The 15,978-nt window shown below is 53.4% G+C and overlaps 7 protein-coding genes across 7 annotated transcripts; 3 read left to right on the top strand and 4 right to left on the bottom strand.

The window, feature by feature from the left end:
- Window positions 1-62: 62 nt before the first annotated feature.
- Window positions 63-2,149, bottom strand: ASPZODRAFT_1396799 (hypothetical protein). The gene is made up of 2 exons (XM_022724577.1): window positions 2,140-2,149; window positions 63-2,077 (listed from the first exon to the last, which is right to left on the bottom strand). Exon 2 carries the CDS (start codon window positions 1,842-1,844, stop codon window positions 186-188), a length of 1,659 nt encoding a protein of 552 aa, XP_022583610.1. The 5' UTR covers window positions 1,845-2,077; window positions 2,140-2,149; the 3' UTR covers window positions 63-185.
- Window positions 1,945-2,601, bottom strand: ASPZODRAFT_1396923 (hypothetical protein). Its single transcript, XM_022724583.1, has 3 exons — window positions 2,530-2,601; window positions 2,162-2,473; window positions 1,945-2,077 (listed from the first exon to the last, which is right to left on the bottom strand). The coding sequence occupies exons 2-3, from the start codon at window positions 2,426-2,428 to the stop codon at window positions 2,045-2,047; spliced, it is 300 nt and encodes a 99-aa protein (XP_022583609.1). The 5' UTR covers window positions 2,429-2,473; window positions 2,530-2,601; the 3' UTR covers window positions 1,945-2,044.
- On the bottom strand, window positions 2,551-3,427 carry ASPZODRAFT_13835 (hypothetical protein; the record flags this gene model as incomplete). Its single annotated transcript, XM_022724445.1, has 4 exons — window positions 2,551-2,704; window positions 2,787-2,975; window positions 3,091-3,136; window positions 3,217-3,427. The coding sequence occupies 4 exons, from the start codon at window positions 3,425-3,427 to the stop codon at window positions 2,551-2,553; spliced, it is 600 nt and encodes a 199-aa protein (XP_022583608.1).
- A 1,186-nt stretch (window positions 3,428-4,613) lies between these two features.
- On the top strand, window positions 4,614-5,272 carry ASPZODRAFT_13834 (hypothetical protein; the record flags this gene model as incomplete). The annotated part of the gene is made up of 3 exons (XM_022724442.1): window positions 4,614-4,647; window positions 4,697-4,742; window positions 4,810-5,272. The coding sequence occupies 3 exons, from the start codon at window positions 4,614-4,616 to the stop codon at window positions 5,270-5,272; spliced, it is 543 nt and encodes a 180-aa protein (XP_022583607.1).
- Window positions 5,273-5,453: 181 nt separating this feature from the next.
- Window positions 5,454-9,700, bottom strand: ASPZODRAFT_60110 (hypothetical protein; the record flags this gene model as incomplete). Its single annotated transcript, XM_022728893.1, has 4 exons — window positions 5,454-5,513; window positions 5,701-6,985; window positions 7,189-9,262; window positions 9,457-9,700. The coding sequence occupies 4 exons, from the start codon at window positions 9,698-9,700 to the stop codon at window positions 5,454-5,456; spliced, it is 3,663 nt and encodes a 1,220-aa protein (XP_022583606.1).
- On the top strand, window positions 9,521-12,022 carry ASPZODRAFT_129494 (hypothetical protein). Its single transcript, XM_022722280.1, has 2 exons — window positions 9,521-10,744; window positions 10,837-12,022. Exons 1-2 carry the CDS (start codon window positions 10,007-10,009, stop codon window positions 11,785-11,787), a joined length of 1,689 nt encoding a protein of 562 aa, XP_022583605.1. The 5' UTR covers window positions 9,521-10,006; the 3' UTR covers window positions 11,788-12,022.
- Window positions 12,023-12,925: 903 nt separating this feature from the next.
- ASPZODRAFT_60728 (hypothetical protein) lies at window positions 12,926-15,372 on the top strand (the record flags this gene model as incomplete). Its single annotated transcript, XM_022728942.1, has 4 exons — window positions 12,926-13,013; window positions 13,099-14,456; window positions 14,527-14,979; window positions 15,046-15,372. The coding sequence occupies 4 exons, from the start codon at window positions 12,926-12,928 to the stop codon at window positions 15,370-15,372; spliced, it is 2,226 nt and encodes a 741-aa protein (XP_022583604.1).
- Window positions 15,373-15,978: the final 606 nt, after the last annotated feature.

Genomic DNA, 15,978 nt, shown 5'->3' with positions numbered 1-15,978 from the left:
GTAATCTTTCACTGACTTTACCTATTCATAGAGGAGAAAGGTATACATTCAAAATCGTTAAATCATATCATTCACCATGTCCATAGTATTTCATTATGTAAAGATATTATATACTTAATTACTTTGTCTTGCTTTTGGGGTATCACTTCTGTGACAATAAAAAGAGGAAAAGAGAAAAGAGAATACTAGCATGCACGAAGACTTCTCTGTCTTGTATTCTCAGATGCCACCGAATTGACAACGTCAGTGTATTGTGGAGGAAACGCTGGCCGTTCAGCTTCTTCTTCTTCAACCCCGGTCCGAGGGGCCACGCTGCGTGGGGAAAAGAACTCCTCGACCTCTTGAGAGAGAGAGGCGAGGAAGAGGGGGTCTTCTTGTTCTGCACCAGTCAAGGGGGTGGTAGTGGTGGTAATGGTCGGTTGCTGTGAGCCCGCCGCGGTGATCTGCAGAGGAACCCGTAGTGAGACACAAGGCGAGAGAAAGGATGTGTTGGGGGGATGGAAAGATAGCGAGAGGTCGAGGGTATATGTGCGACTGATGATGCAGGAGTGGAAGGTTGGAATGAAGGCTTTGCTGTCTGGGAGGGAGAGCGGCACCACGAGGGAGGTGGTATAATACGTTGACGAGTTGAGGGCGGACGGTCCAGTCAGAGATTCCGTAGTAGAAGCAGAGGAAGAAGAAGAAAAAGAAGAAGGAGTCGAGGATTGGAAGGATGATTCAGAGCATAGCGATCCCTGACGGCTGGTTCGAGGAGTACCGCCGACTAGATTGCCGTGCTTTGTCCACTGCGCAGAGGCAACGCATAGAGAAGATAACGGGATGGTCTCCTGGTACATGCCCTTTCCGTACTGGGCACAGACCAGTGCGGACGAGGCGGACGGATAACTGGCCCAGGGTGTCCCGCTGTAAAAGGTCATCACCTTGAGCTTGCTCCAGAGCTTCCCTAGCGGCGGGGGTTGTTCGTCGCCGACAGGGTCGAAGCGGACCTGCACTGTTGCCACGCCGCCGGACTCCATCACCGTTCCCTCACAAGCGTGGAGCTGCAGGGGTGCGGGCTGGGCGGCGGCGACGACGATCCTGCCCAGCGCACGGCGCAGCAGGCCCCGTTTCACTACCTTCTCCTTGCGGGTGCAGTAGTCCCTTGGGTGGTCGGCGACAGTCAGCGGCGGCTCCTCCTCGATGGTGGGGATGATGCGGATCGGTTTCTCCACGCTTGCCAGTAGTTTGGATGAAACCTGACCGCCGTTGTTGTTGTTGTTGTTGTTGTTGTTGTTATTACTGTTCTCATCCTTGGTGACCACCGCCCGAATCATGTAAGCCACCTGTGCCATCTTCGGCGACAGGTCGTCGAGTGTCGACTTCCCGTCGCGGGCTATGATCGGGTCGCCCCCTAGCGAAGGCGGCAGCTGGGTATGTGAGTGGAAGATATTGATGTGGTCCTTGTCATGGTTGCAGCTCTGCGGCAGCATGCGCTCGGGAACAACAAAGGTGAATGGGAACTGGTAGACTCGCCTGCCTTCCAGCACCCGGGGAGTAGGATATTCGCTCTCGGTGATCGGCTGGCGAAGCTTTAAGAAGGTATGGAGCGCTTTTGCCTGCCCGGGGATGGGGTTCGCGCGTTCGACGAAGGTGGTCGCGCTGCCTTCGAAGGTGATCTTGATCTCATCGAAGGGGGTATCTGTCTCTGCCGTGATACTGACTTTCCCTTCGATTCGATCCAAAGTTGTGTAGGAGGTGTAGGAGGAGGGTTTCGCCACGGAGCCTTCCACTGACCGATCGAGCAGCTCGATCGTGATGGACGGCCGGGACCGTTTCCACTGCCATTCGGGGTTGGATATCGACATCTTGTCTGATGACAATTCCTTCTCTGAAGTTCTTCAATAACTGAGATATCTTTGGGTTGATATGTAGTAGTAGTATTGATGGTTAGTAAATAGTGGTTGTGGAGCCAGTTGATAGTGGGTCAACGCAGGATGAATCAAAGTAAGAGAGAACAGTCCATAGTCAATACGACTTTATTAGCCAACAATTGAATTAACATTTTTCAGTAACTGGTCGGCAGTTCTATATAGCATCTCTGTTGAAAAGAGTCAGCATGCTTAGACGAGAAATACGAGATGATCAATCAAGGTGACTCACCCAGTTGACGTAGATGACGAACCAAAAAAAGCAGATAGAAGAGATGATTGGCTCCCCCGGTCACGCCCTTTGAATGACAGCGAGACGAAGGGCGCGGTGGCTTCTGCCCTTCAGGGAATGTCAAAGCGGGCGCCACGGAAAAGTTTCTGCAGATGTGAAGGTATGGAGTAGACGGTGGGTATGAGTGGAGAGGGTTTGTCGAACTACTGTCTAGTTGGTGAAGGTACTCCATAGCCACGGTAACAAAGAGTACGGACTCGCGGCGGAGGAGCTGGCCAGTACCAGGCATACCTTCGATGCTAAATGGTATATCTAACTAGACTTTTCTAGCAGAATTGAGCTGGAGAATAGGGTAAGGCAGTTCTGTAGGATAGTTCTGCAGGGTACTACCGTACTATTTGGAGGAACCGGTCACTCGAGTAGTTTCACCAAATGTTCGGCTACCAAATCCCCGACCAGATCGTATCCGATATCCGTCAAGTGGAGTCCGTCGTCCCAAATATCCGACCGCTGCTCTTCCGACATACTATGGAAGGGAACCTTAGCGTGGAGGTCGAAGGAATAGCTAGGAGAGAATGAGTCAGAAGGTTGAGACCAGAGGAGATTGCAAGGAAAGCAGTCCAATCGAATCAATAACATCAACATACAATCCCTCCGCCTGATGGGCGAGGATGGCAGCATTGACTTCATTCCGCCGGCGGTCCAACACTTTATTCACCACCTCGCATTCCGGGATCGTCAGGGCCAGCACGCGGGCTCCGTGGCTAAGCGCAACGTTCCACGAGGCCTGGAGCCCCGTAAATATCTTTGACGAGTCATAGCCATATCCGAGATCACTAGCAGTACATAAAAAAAAAAGCACGAGCCAGTTAGCAGACATTACTCGATATGCAGGGTATGAATGAAATGTTCTAGAACGGGAAAGACGAAGAGAAATGGAGATTCCCTAACTTTGTGCCCCCTAAACAAATCACCCAATCGTAGGTTTTGCTCGAGACTGTCTTGTGTCAGTGACTCTTATTACTATCTTTTTCCTATCAGAGCACTGCAGCAATCTATTCCAGGGAGGAAGAATACATCGTGCTTGCATCCGAGCCAAATAACAGCCTGGCGGCGTGATGACCAGGTCACCAGAAAGGCCCTCAACGTCGACAGTAAAGGCCTGCGAGGGAAACGCGGCCTGCAGACGCTCTTTGAACCGCAGGGCGTACGGGTGGTATTCAAGGCCGAAGTGGAAGTAGCCGGCTGTCAGCGAGTTGCCGAAGCAGAGAATCGATATTGGATCCATGGTTATGTGTCTATGGATTGACAGTGGAAGATGAGTCGACGCTGTAGAGAGAGAGATTCAAAGTAAACAAAGATGAGGCTGAGATTGCAGCTACCCCGCTTACCCAATTGGGAACAAACCGTAGTCACAAATTGTACAACACTCACCTCAGGTTGGTCTCTCTTTACCTAAGTAATTCAGTAATTGGTATAAAATCCAGAGCTTAGTTGGTGCTGATTAATGTATAAATATCACCAGGTAGATAGTCAAGCTACCGAAAGGGAGGTACACGGTCTATATAGTAAGTAGTAGTATAAGCAGTAGTCATGCCTTGTTGCCTGAGGCTGCCAATTAGGGCTTCGGAGTCTTTGGCCGAAGATCATGGGTTCATGTATCGGCGGTTTGGCAGGTATCAGGGCGGCCAGAATAACTGTCGGCACACCGATTAAAATCTGGCACTTTAGATACACGCACTTTATAACATGAGATGAACTAATTTCTTGATTAACTAATCCCTATTCTCTAGGTGGTTCCCCAGGTCCCTCCTTACTGTACCTGGCACCCTTAGTATAGTAAGGTATATCAGGATAGTCTGCTTACAAGGGTCTATGGTAGGTATCTAAGAGAATAGAAATAAATTGCTTAGTCTCCTAGAGTCTAATAATGAGGTCCTATTTATCTGCCAGGTGTCAAGGTGTCCAAGGGGGATTGGCTTAGTAAGGGGCTTGGTAAGCGGCTAATAGACGGTATGTTGATATTACACCTTAGAGCCCAGAAGATCATTCTGAGGGTTAATTCTTATAGAAGAATGTGCTATGGCTATTCGACTGTTTCTATAGACTGACGGCAGTTTTATGGAACCATATGATTCTAAATCAACTCTTATAACCATTTTATACCTATCTTCTCTCGGTCAAAATACTAGTATCACCGAGGAGGTCGGCCAGACTCGCCGGAGGATCCCCATAACCAATAATAAGACTAATGAATTTAGGCATCCACTGATGGAATGTTTTATTTGCTGACTCTTGATTGGTTTGATCGGTTAGTCATAGGTTACTACCTAGTAGCTCCCATAGTCCCGAAGGAGTACATAGTTGGTTGGCATTGCAGGTGGCATCGTATAGCGTCAATTAAATCACTTTCACTCTTTTATCCTCCATCCTTCATCCTTCATCCTTTATCCCTCAATCTTCACTGCTTCAATATGGCCTCGAGAAGGACAACTGTCCTGCAGAAACGTTCGTTTCCTTACCTAGTACTTCAGTTACTCTACTAACTACTAGACAGGGTCCCTAGACTCCCTACTGGCCATCAGGCCATACCAGCAACTAAGGTAAACCGCCTTTTCTTCTTCCTCTTCCCCCTGGAGTCGTAAAAATAACCTCGAATGGAATCATCAGATGGAATAAAACTGCTACAGCAGTGACTACCGAACCACACACCCTCCAACAAGCCCAAGACCGTCTCGCCCGCCAACGTCTGCGTCGCCCCGTCTCCCCCCATCTCCAAATCTACAAATGGCAGGTTCACTCCGTCTCCTCCGCGATGGAACGCAACACGGGCCTCCTCTTCTCGGGCAGCCTGTACCTCTTCGGCATGTCGTACCTCGTCAGCCCGATGCTGGGGTGGGATCTGTCGGCGGCCAGTCTGGTGACGGCCGTCGCGGCGTGGCCTGTCGCCGTGAAACTGGGCGTCAAGTTCGCCCTCGCCTGGCCGTTCACCTTCCACGTCATCAATGGCATGCGGTACCTCGCCGTCTCGGGGGCAAAAACTATCGATAACAAGGCCATGTTCGTCCGGATTGCGTGGGGGGTTGTCGCTACGAGTTTCGTCAGTGCGGTCGGGCTGGTGGCTTATTTTTAAATCTATCAAATCGAGTTTATAAACAAAAAGTAATAATGTCATTCAAGTAGGCTGGAAAAATGATATATCGACTATAAATTACGATGATACCCGTGGTGATTCGGATAGGATCGTACTCAAAGATCGTCGAGTTTCTCTCGTCTCATGCAGAAAAGAAAAAAAAGCTGCATCCAGCTCAAGATCAGCCGAGGGGAGCGGAAGACCGAGCGAGGCAAGAGACATGTATGGAATATAAAGGGGGCTTTCTTTTTTGTCTTTCATAGGGAAATACTTCTAGAAAAAATTATACTGGATTGGAAAGCTGGAGGCGTTTCTATCAAATACTAGACATATAGTAGTCATTAATATGCAACCCTCGTCCGCATATCCTGGAAACGTTAGCTTGTGTCATTCATAAGTCTTCTTCATGCAGGGTAAAAGAGGCGTACCGAAATCTTCCGCTCGATCTCACGGACGGACCGATCCAGCTCGGCAGCAATCATCATCTTCTTATCATTAGGGAGCAAGAAGTACATCTCACATAGGTCGCCGTCAATGATCCCCTTGACGGGCGCGTAGTAACTGCGGTAAATCAAATGGTCCCGGCCAGCGAGAGGAGGATGTTGAGACGCCATCTGCATCTCCAGGCTCTGGAAAAAGTCGACGTCTTCCCGGCTCACAAAGGGCACAAACATGCCGATCGTCCCCTGGAAGCCCGTCCACACCAGAATGTCCCGGCCGCCAGCGACCAACTGCGTCTTGTGCAGCGTCGTCGGGATGTCCTGCGTGTAAAAGTGCAGCATCAGGTCCAGCCGGTTCGGCGTCCCGTGCAGATATCCCCTTTCATGCACCAGATGGGCGCCGGATCCGTCCTCGTCGGCCTCGTCAGACGTCTTCTTCGGGCACCGAACGACCCAGAAGTTTCCAAACTTGTCGCCGCCCGCCACGGTCTCGTAGTCCAGCATCGTGCTCGTCGTTGTCCAGCGAGACACCGAATCGTCCACAAAGGGGATCAACCGGTTCTCCTGGTACTTGTACACAACATACGTCACACTCTCCTGGACATCACTGACCACGATCCGGCTCCCCTGCGTCTGCAGGCCCACAATCAGCTTGGGAACGACTTGGGCTTGACACTTGCGGAGCAGTTGTTTCATGCCGAGGTCGTACACCCGGAGAGTCGATCCAATACCAGCCAGCAGGCGGCCTTGGAACCCAAGCAGCGCGAGAGGCGGCTCGTCGATCTTGGTCTTGTGAATAAACTCTAACTCTTTGCCGTCCTCCTGGAACCGATAGATGTGGATGAATCCGGCCGAATGGGAGCGTGGACTGACAGTCATATCCTTGCCGGTACCCACGACCAAGAATGTTTCGTCGTCCTGGCTGGAAAACGATACCGCTGCTATGCTGACAGCGGCCTCATTTTCTTCAAGTTCCAAAGTGAACACCACGGACTTGGTAATGAGGGGGTCCACGATTTGGATGCACGAGGCCCAGTGACCATTCGCTCGGGGATACCCAAAGTCCTCAGGTGGCAGGATGGCAGCTTCACCATTCTGAGCATTCGAATCTTCAATCAATCTAGCCCGGGTGGCAGGGGACAAGATATTGCTATCAGATTCAATGACGTAGAACAGTGGCTGCTCGGGATGCTTCACAAAACGACGGGGAGTGTACGCGAGCGGAATCGACTCTTGAAGCAGGTTATTGTCAAGCTTCTCAATGGAGAAGATCCTAATGTCGCCCGAGTCAGTAGAGACACACAAGCACATTTTTGAAAAGTCAAATGATAACGATGGAGGTGGATTTCAGTAGGAACAATTGGAAAAATAAAATATAAAAAAGTTTCCACATAGATATTCGGTATCCCGAGTTCATCATATAATCCAAGTATTGGGCGAGACAGGAAGGGGGGTGGGTGTAAGAGGATCACGTACCGAAGATTTTGGCCTTGAATGCCGACCATACCCTCAATGCATTGTTCACTGGAAAAGTTCCAACCCCATTCTAAGCCGACATAGTCCAATGGAGTCAGCATGAAGCCTTTGGTTTGGATGTCCGAGTAACCGAGCCAAGGACGGGAGCTCAGGGCCAGGACGGCGGTCTGGCCTTTGACTGAAACTCGGAACAGCTTGACCGGCTTTGCGCCGAGGAATCGTGTCCTAGTATCAGAAAGCTCGCCGGTGACCTCGTCGAGGACAGTGCGGAGATAAACTCCGGAATAAAGACCAATATGAAGATAGAGGGTGGTGCCTCCAGAACTCGAATCCGACATGGACATAATGTTCAAGGCGGAAGGGGCCGAAGTCAAAGCCTGCACAGACTTGTTCTCAAGAGTTGAATCCGGATCTAAGCTCAAGATTCGGACGGTGGAATCGTCGCACCCCACTGCAAGGAACGAGCTGCGGACGCGGCCTTCCGGGACCTCGCCTAGACTGAGGGCAGTCACGGTTCCTGACATTTGACGTCGCTCATCATACTCAGCAAGAGACCCATCTGCGTCCATCTCGAAATAGACAATCTCGCCCGAGCTCAAAGCCACGGCGACCTGACGTTCATTGGTAGCGGCAGCAACAATTGACCGATGCTGAGGAGCCGGCCATTCATTTACACGCCGGTCTGCAAGGATGTGGCGGATGCCTTTGGGGTGGACCTGGATCAAGGAGTCCTCGCCCAGCTGCTGGACAGCGAGAGTAGGCGCCGTGGAAAGAAATCCAGTGTCTGTGACTTCCTCCACGGTTTCCCCAATACTCAGAACCAGGGTGCCGTTGGCAAAGGAAAGAATGATATAAGCATCAAACTCATCGCTTCGGAGAATCTTCGTCGTCCATACGGCAGACGGGACACTGGGCAGTTCCGACTCAACAATCTCGGAGACTTCCAAGCCATGTTTGATGGTCCGGAAACTGCTTCGCGCACCCGTTCCGCAAACGCTGTAGATTTGGGGCGCATCGTCTTCTCCAAGATTGGCAATCTTCGACTCGATCAGAGGATTGAGAGAGCTGATCGTATCCACGAGATTTAAATTCTCGGATTCACGAGGCTGGAAAAAGACCGGTTGGATGGCGACGGTGGGATCGGCCGAGTTAGACTCACTGGAAAACTCAGTTTCCTCATCGTCGTCGCCAAGCTTTTCAAATTGATAGAAATGATGATTTCCGTTCTCGCTGGCGACATAGAGGAAACCGCTCTTGAGAATCAACAGGTTCGAGGCAACAGGGACTGTGTCAAAGTACTTGATCTTCAGTCTGCGCACCTCGCCGGTCAGCTGACCCTTCTCATCCTCAACCATGTCGATGGTGAGTTTGAAAAGATCACCATCCTCGGTTTGCAACAGGAAGAAAAAGGCTCCCCTCATTTTATGCATTACACCGGCGGTAATGCAGCGTTTCCGCTCGGGGTTCTCAGTAGCACCCATCCGACGGGGGATGGGCACCCGGAAAGCATCCTGGTTGGAGTGCCGATAAGTGACGCTGTCCTCTGCACAGACCAGGACACCGCTAGGTCCATCCGCGCCGCCCGGAACCTGAAAGAGGAGAGACGCCGTACGATCCACGGGATCAGTCCATTTTCGGACAACGTGGTTGAGACCGAGATCCAGTTCATAATAGACGAGGTGCTTTTCAACCTCTTCATAGGCCTGTCCCGTCGGATCTTGATCTGACTCACTGTAATCGACTTCTAGAGCCGCAAAGATGGGGTTTTCGTAGCCCACATCCAGAGAGATCATCGCAAAGACGAGCGTTTGAGGCTTGTGTGCTTCGAGGGGCGAGGAGATGGTCAGCTCAGCCTGTGCGTTGCGGTTAAGCACGTAGACGAGCTTGTTCTTCTCCACAGCGGCCATGAGACAGGCACGACCCTTGGGATCTACAGCCAGGTACTGGCCAGGAATCACCCGTCGAACACCCGACTTGCCAAAAGTCTCCAGATGGATTCGGCTGAATCGGTTCTGAGCAGGCAGATACTCAACGACGGCGATACGGCCGGAGTCGGAACCAATGATGATATAATCTAGAAACATTGATATATCTCAGCACAATTCCTCGAGTGACCTCTTTTTTTTTCACGCCAACGTCAACGTCGAGGACCCGGGCATGTCCCGTTTCAAGGGGCCGGTTCGGCAGAAAAGGATTGTGCTGCCCGGGGAGCTTCGACGAATCACTAAATTGACCTTTTCCAACACGAAGACGGGCCATGGTACATACCTTTGTTGCTTCCAGCCAGTCTGAATGCCGCCAGACTGCGGATGATGCCAAAGACATCCTGGGAGAAGATCGGGGTGATTTTCCCCTGGGTCGGATCCGGTCGGTGGATCGTCAGCTTCGATCCCGCCGCCGTCACAATCTGCTGCTCCCTGGTGCCAGCAAACTGGCCTAGGATGGCTTGCGTCACAGCAGACGGCGGCTGGATCGTCAGCGAGTACATAAACATATGCGAGGTGGTCGCCATGATGGGCAGAGGGCGTCCTCGCCAGGCAGAGACGCCGGCGAACGCGAATAGCAGTCCAAGTCCCCTTTTAAATGGGCCTCAATCCCATTGCTACATGCACAGAAACGATAGGGGAGGACTCTCAACAGGCTGAGCGTCCTCGCGGTGCCGGGGCTGGTTTCGCACAGGAACACACAAGGAAGGGGAGGTGTGGGAGAAACGCGTCGGCAGCTTCAGCTTCGGATGCAAAATTTCGCTTGCGCCTGTTTGTCCTGTTTGGCTGCTTCACGTGACTCCCCTTTTCTGCCTGAGGCGTCAAGGCGGACGATGGGTTTCTGCCGGCTTCTGTCAGTGTCAGCGTCTCAGGCTCGACCAGGCGGCGTCACTCCGCTCTCTTTCTCCTGCAACCACTCGCTCTGGACTGCAGCCGTGCCGTATCCAGTGTTTCTGGCCTTGACTGAGACAGAAAGGACCGGCAGTAGCATATTTCGTCGGGTCTCGGTCCCCTTCTGCGGCATCATTGCTGAAAGCTCGCCTGCCGCCGCTCCCCCTCATCACTTGCGCCCCCACGCCACCAGTTGCAGTTACGCAGGAATGGCTGACGATACCGCTCCGGCGGAGGAGTCCTCCATCACCTTCACGATCAAGTCGTCGAACGATGCCAAATTCTCCCTGACGCTGCCTGCGTCGACGTCGGTCGAAGAGCTCAAGAATATCCTGTCGACGTCGGACTATGCGGACACTCCGGCGGAGCGCCAGCGGCTGATCTACTCCGGTCGGGTGCTCAAGGATAACGAAACCCTCGAGTCGTATAAGATCAAGGACGGGCATACCATTCATCTGGTGAAAAGTGCGGCCAGCAACCAGCGGCAGGCGCCGTCGTCGCAGAGCACAGCAACCTCGGCCGCTACGGGTCCGGCCGCCACGGCCGCGCAGCCGACCGCTGGTGTCCCAACAAATCTGGCTGCTGGAACGGGCAATAATCCGCTGGCTGGCTTGACCGGTGCACGGTACGCTGGATTTGCCCAGCTCCCTGGTGCGGGCTTGTTTGGCCCCGACGGTGGTGTACGTACTACTTTACTACGTAGTCCCCCCTGACTGACCTGTGGGGTTGGGAGGAATTGCATTGAAAGCTGATATATCAATTTCTTCTACAGATGGGCCCTCCGCCGGACGCCGACTCCATGCTGAATATGCTGGAGAATCCTCAATTCCAGTCGACGATCAACGAAGCGCTCCAAAACCCCGCTATGATCGACATGATGATCCAGCAGAACCCGATGCTGCGCGATATGGGTCCTCGCGTGCGACAGATGATGCAGAGCCCCGAGTTCCGCCGCATGCTGACAGACCCCAACTCTATCCGCCAGATGATGCAACTTCAACGGGCGATGGGCGGGATGGGTGGTGTTGGGGGCGGTGCTGGTGCCTTTCCAGCGCCCGGGGTCACCAACACTACTCCCGAAGAGAACCGTGGCGAGCAACAGCAACCGACCAACACCGGAGCGGCCCCTACCCCCATGTTCAACCCGTTCATGCCGCCTGCCATGGGCGCCGGTAACCCGTTTGCGGCCCTGTTTGGCGGCAATCCCAACCTGAGCACCAACCCGTCCACCGCATCGACCACGACCAGCGGAGATCAGGCGGAATCAACACAACGGGCCGCCGGCGGCACGACTACAGGTGAAGCGCAGCCTCCGCAGAACCCGTTTGGATTCCTGCTCAACCCTGCCATGTTCGGTGCCACCCCGAACCCGGCGCAGACTGGCGGCCAGGCCGGCCAGACCGGCCAGGGGACCTTCAACCCCTTCAACCCGCAGCAAAACCCGTTCCTGCAGGATCCTGCCTTGCTCTCCCAAATGATGCAGAACATGGGCGGCGAGGCTGGCGCAAACCCCTTCGCAGCTCTCTTTGGCGGCGGCGGCGGCGGCGGGTTTGGAACTCCCCCGCCTCCTGACAACCGCCCCCCAGAGGAGCGATACGCAGAACAGCTCCGGCAGCTCAACGACATGGGCTTCTACGAATTCGAACGGAACGTGGAAGCGCTGCGTCGCACGGGCGGCAGTGTGCAGGGAGCGGTCGAGTACCTACTGAGCCATCCCTCATAAGAACCGGGACTTTAGAGCCTCCTCCCCCTTCCTTCCCCCCTCTAAGATTTCTTCTTCTTCTCAATTTCCTCACGAGGATGACGGTACCCCCTTCATTTTCGCCCCTCCCCTTTGCGCCTTCGCCTTCTTTTTCCTCACCCCCCCCTCCATGAGCCTTCTCTATTTATTAGTTAGTCGTTGGCGTAATCCGTGCCCGGCTGACCGTCCTCTCCTTGCCCAGGATGTGACCATTCAACCATTCATTGTATCTTATTTCCTCTTACTATCTCCCTTTTTCTCAATGTAGCATCTGGCACCACGATATGATGGCGATCGGCAGCCAACTGGCTGCTCTCGTCGTAGCGGCAACGATTAACCTCGGGGACAGCCTGGCTTTTATCGATAAAGTATTTGTTTATCAACTCTAATACTCACAACAATCCACTGAGATCCTTTCTGTCTCCAAGTACTATAGTAGTTCATTCTTAGATACCTGCTAGCTCCTCTTCATGACGCGTGGAGCTTTCTGGAAGCTGGCAAGCCTGAACCCCCCCCCTGGGATCTTCCGCCCTTGAAACGCCCGCCCGCCCGTCCTTAGCTATTTCCACCACAGGGCGTTCGTCAGCCAAGCCAAACGACAATCCACCGACGTCCTGTGCAATCCTTTTTCCATCCCGTGAAGAAATCCATCTATACAAGGCACTCGCTGCCGATTCCACTCGTTATATCCTGCCTCGTGTGCTGTGGGCACGCTGTGCGGGTCAAGCTGCCACCTTTGTCGTCCCCCCTGCTGTTGACAGATCGCAATCCGACCTGCGCGGTGTCCTCCCTCGCAGCGGGAAGAAAAAAAAAAAAAAAGAGGCTGCCTACTATCGACTCCTCTCAACCGGCCAAACCCCCATCCTGACGTTGATAAGCTGCATCGTGAGCTGTAGGAAGGGAGCTGAGAAAAGGCGGTTGAGCTGAATAGCTACCTAATCTACTGCTCGCTGTCCGTGGCTACCGACCGTCATCGGATCAACGTGGCCAACCCTTTCCCCCCCTCCCCCAGCTTGAGAGTAATCTCCCTCCGCTTGATCCATCCCGGCTGCACGTCTTGCATGCATTTCTGGTCGACCGCGGTGGGCTTCTGAGATCCGCGTCTTTCGTCCAGTAGGCTATGGCTATTGCGTGGGCCTTGCGTCCACGGCGGTGGGCGCTCTGGTTGCTGCTGCTGGTCTCCTGCGCCCGAGCGTTCTACATCCCAGGTAGGTGGATATGGGGGAAAGATTGGCTGTTGAAATAATAGACGAGGATATATGCTGAGGCTGATTTGTTTGATTTGTCTTATAGGGTATTCGATTAAAAGCTATCGAGACGAGGAGCCGATCCCCCTCCTGGTAAACAAGATCTTCTCCGACCACACCCAGCTGCAATATGCCTACTTCGATCTCCCCTTCGTTTGTCCTCCGAGTGGTGAGAAGCACGGCGGTTCGCCGTTTGGATCGGGCCAGAGCGTCTCCCTCAATCTGGGCGAGGTGCTGCGTGGCGACCGGATCATGACGTCTGACTTCGAGCTGCTCATGGGGAAAGACGTGCAGTGTCAGGCCCTGTGTACGCAGGAGGTCGGCCGCCAGGATGTCAAACGGGCTCGCCAGTTGATCAAGCAGGGCTACGTGGCCGAATGGATCGCGGACAACCTGCCAGGCGCGACCAGTTTCGTCACCGTCGACCGCAGCCGCAAGTACTACGCGACGGGGTTCAAACTGGGCTACCAAGATTTCTCCCCGGCGGATGGCAAGCCGCGGTATTTTATCAACAACCATTTCACCATCGTCATCCGCTGGCGGAAAGCTCCCGGGAAGGCGGGCGATGACGGGGGCAAGGCCGTGGTCGGCTTCGAGGTCTACCCCAAGAGCATCGCCGCGTCGGAACACGAGTCCAAGGGCTGCCCCAAAAACCCACATGACGATCACCTGGGCCTGGAGCTGAACCTCCCCTTCGACATGGCCAAGCTACGCGAGAAGTATCCGAGCTCTTCATATATTCCGGAGGAAGACGACGATCTGGACGATGGAGCCACGCTGAAGATCCCCTACACGTACTCGGTCTTTTTCCAGGAAGAAAACAACGTCGAATGGTCGAACCGGTGGGACCTTTACTTCAGCAACCAGGAGGAAGGCTCCATGACGCACTGGCTAGCCATTCTAAATTCATTGACCATCTCCGGCGTGCTCGGGGTGACGGTGCTCGTGATCTGGAGCCGGACGGTGCAGGGCGACATCAAGGGTCGCGGCGACGGCGCGATGGAAGACGGAAAGCTGAAGCGGTCATCAAGGACCAAGTTGCCGAACAAGGAAGGCCTCCTCGACCAGAGCGCCGCCGATGTCGAGCGCGACGGCGATCTGTCGTCTGACGACGAGGCGGGCGAGGACATGACCGGCTGGAAGTTGCTGCATGGCGACGTGTTCCGCGTGCCGGCGTACAGCGGCCTACTTGCGCCGCTCGTCGGCTCCGGCATGCAACTCCTGTTCATGGCTGCGGGTCTCTTGCTGCTTAGCTGTCTGGGGGTGTTGAACCCGAGCTTCCGGGGCGGCTTCGTCAGCGTCGGCATGGGTCTCTTCGTCTTTGCCGGGTTGTTTTCCGGATATTTCTCGGGCAGGCTATACAAGACCTTTGGAGGAGTGAACTGGCGCAAGAATACCATCATTGTGAGTACAGGTCTTTCCCCTCCTGCTGGCTAAGGCTGTATGTTTGTATATTAACACCTGTGCGCTCTAGACTGCTCTGTTCTTCCCCGGCCTGACCTTCTGTCTCGTCTTCATTCTGAATCTCTTCGTGTGGGCCCAGGCGTCGAGCACGGCCATCCCGTTCGGTACCCTGGTCGGTCTCCTCGCGCTGTGGCTGCTGATCCAGGTGCCCCTGGTGTATGTCGGCAGCTGGTTTGGCTTTGTGCGTGCCACGGCGTGGGAGCACCCGACCAAGACAAACTCGATCCCTCGCCAGATCCCGCCGCAACCGTGGTATCTGCGCGATACGTACGGCGCCGTGCTGACCGGGCTGGTGCCTTTCGCCGTGCTCTTCATCGAACTGCTCTTCGTCTTCAAGAACTTGTGGCAGGACAAGAGTGGCTACTACTATGTCTTTGGCTTCCTGAGTGTCGTCTGCACCATTCTGATCGTCACCGTCAGCGAAGTCACCATCATTGCAACATACAGTCAGCTCTGTGCCGAGGTATTTTTTTTTCCCCTTCTTTTTCCCCTCCCTTCTACCTGCCAAAAAATGCCACTAACATATCAGAATTACCATTGGTGGTGGCACAGCTTCCTGACCGGCGGCAGCAGCGCGTTCTGGGTGTTTGCGTATTGCATCTGGTACCACTTCTTCAAGCTGCACGTCACCGGGTTCGTGTCGAGTCTATTCTTCTTCAGCTACAGCTTCCTTGCCTGCGCGGTCTACGGACTGTTGACGGGCACGGTGGGGTTCCTGACTGCCTACGCGTTTGTGCGACGCATGTATAGGTATGTAGACCTGAAGAAACCTTACCCACCTACCTACCTCCCTTTTCTGGCCCTTGAGCCCTTGCTAACTTCCACAGTGCGGTCAAAGTGGACTGATGTAGACTGACGTATACGTCTATACTTCCGACACACTATAATTACCCACCCCTTGTTCTCTCCTCTTCCTCGCCGTCTGCTCGTTTTCCCACTGATCCACTCTCTTTTTTTCTTTTTCTTTTTTCTTCCTTCTCTTTTTTTCTCTCCTTTTTTCTCTCTCATATTCGTCCTCCAAAAAAAAACGGCGTTGGTCTGTTCCCCTCGTTTCAGTTTCAGCTTTCCCGTTCCCTCCTCTCCTTTTGTCTCGTTGCGATTGTGCAGATTAGCGCTCCCAACCGTCGTTTCTTCTCTCTGCGTTTCGAACGCAGGGAATGGGGTTTGGGCTGTACCATCCTGCCCCTCTCAATGGCTGCTGGCTGCTCTTGGGTTTCTTGGTATTATTCGGGGAGGAGTGAGGAACATGGCGCATGTTGGAAGCATAGAATGTTATCATCTTGGGCACAGCTAGTAAAAATAACTAGTATTAGTGGTCAAGTATTGATTTTTGTGTCTTTAGTTTCTTCTCACTACTCCGTACTACTGTAGTGGCTGTAGAGGCTGTCATATGGTATATGCCTGGTGCAAGGGGCATACTCGGCATCTGACATATCTTACACACCTTCTCTTCTTTCTTTTT

This window comes from Penicilliopsis zonata (genome assembly GCF_001890105.1).
Source record: "Penicilliopsis zonata CBS 506.65 unplaced genomic scaffold ASPZOscaffold_3, whole genome shotgun sequence".
Taxonomy (NCBI): Eukaryota; Fungi; Ascomycota; class Eurotiomycetes; order Eurotiales; family Aspergillaceae; genus Penicilliopsis; species Penicilliopsis zonata.
This window is presented reverse-complemented; position numbering and strand designations above follow the sequence as displayed.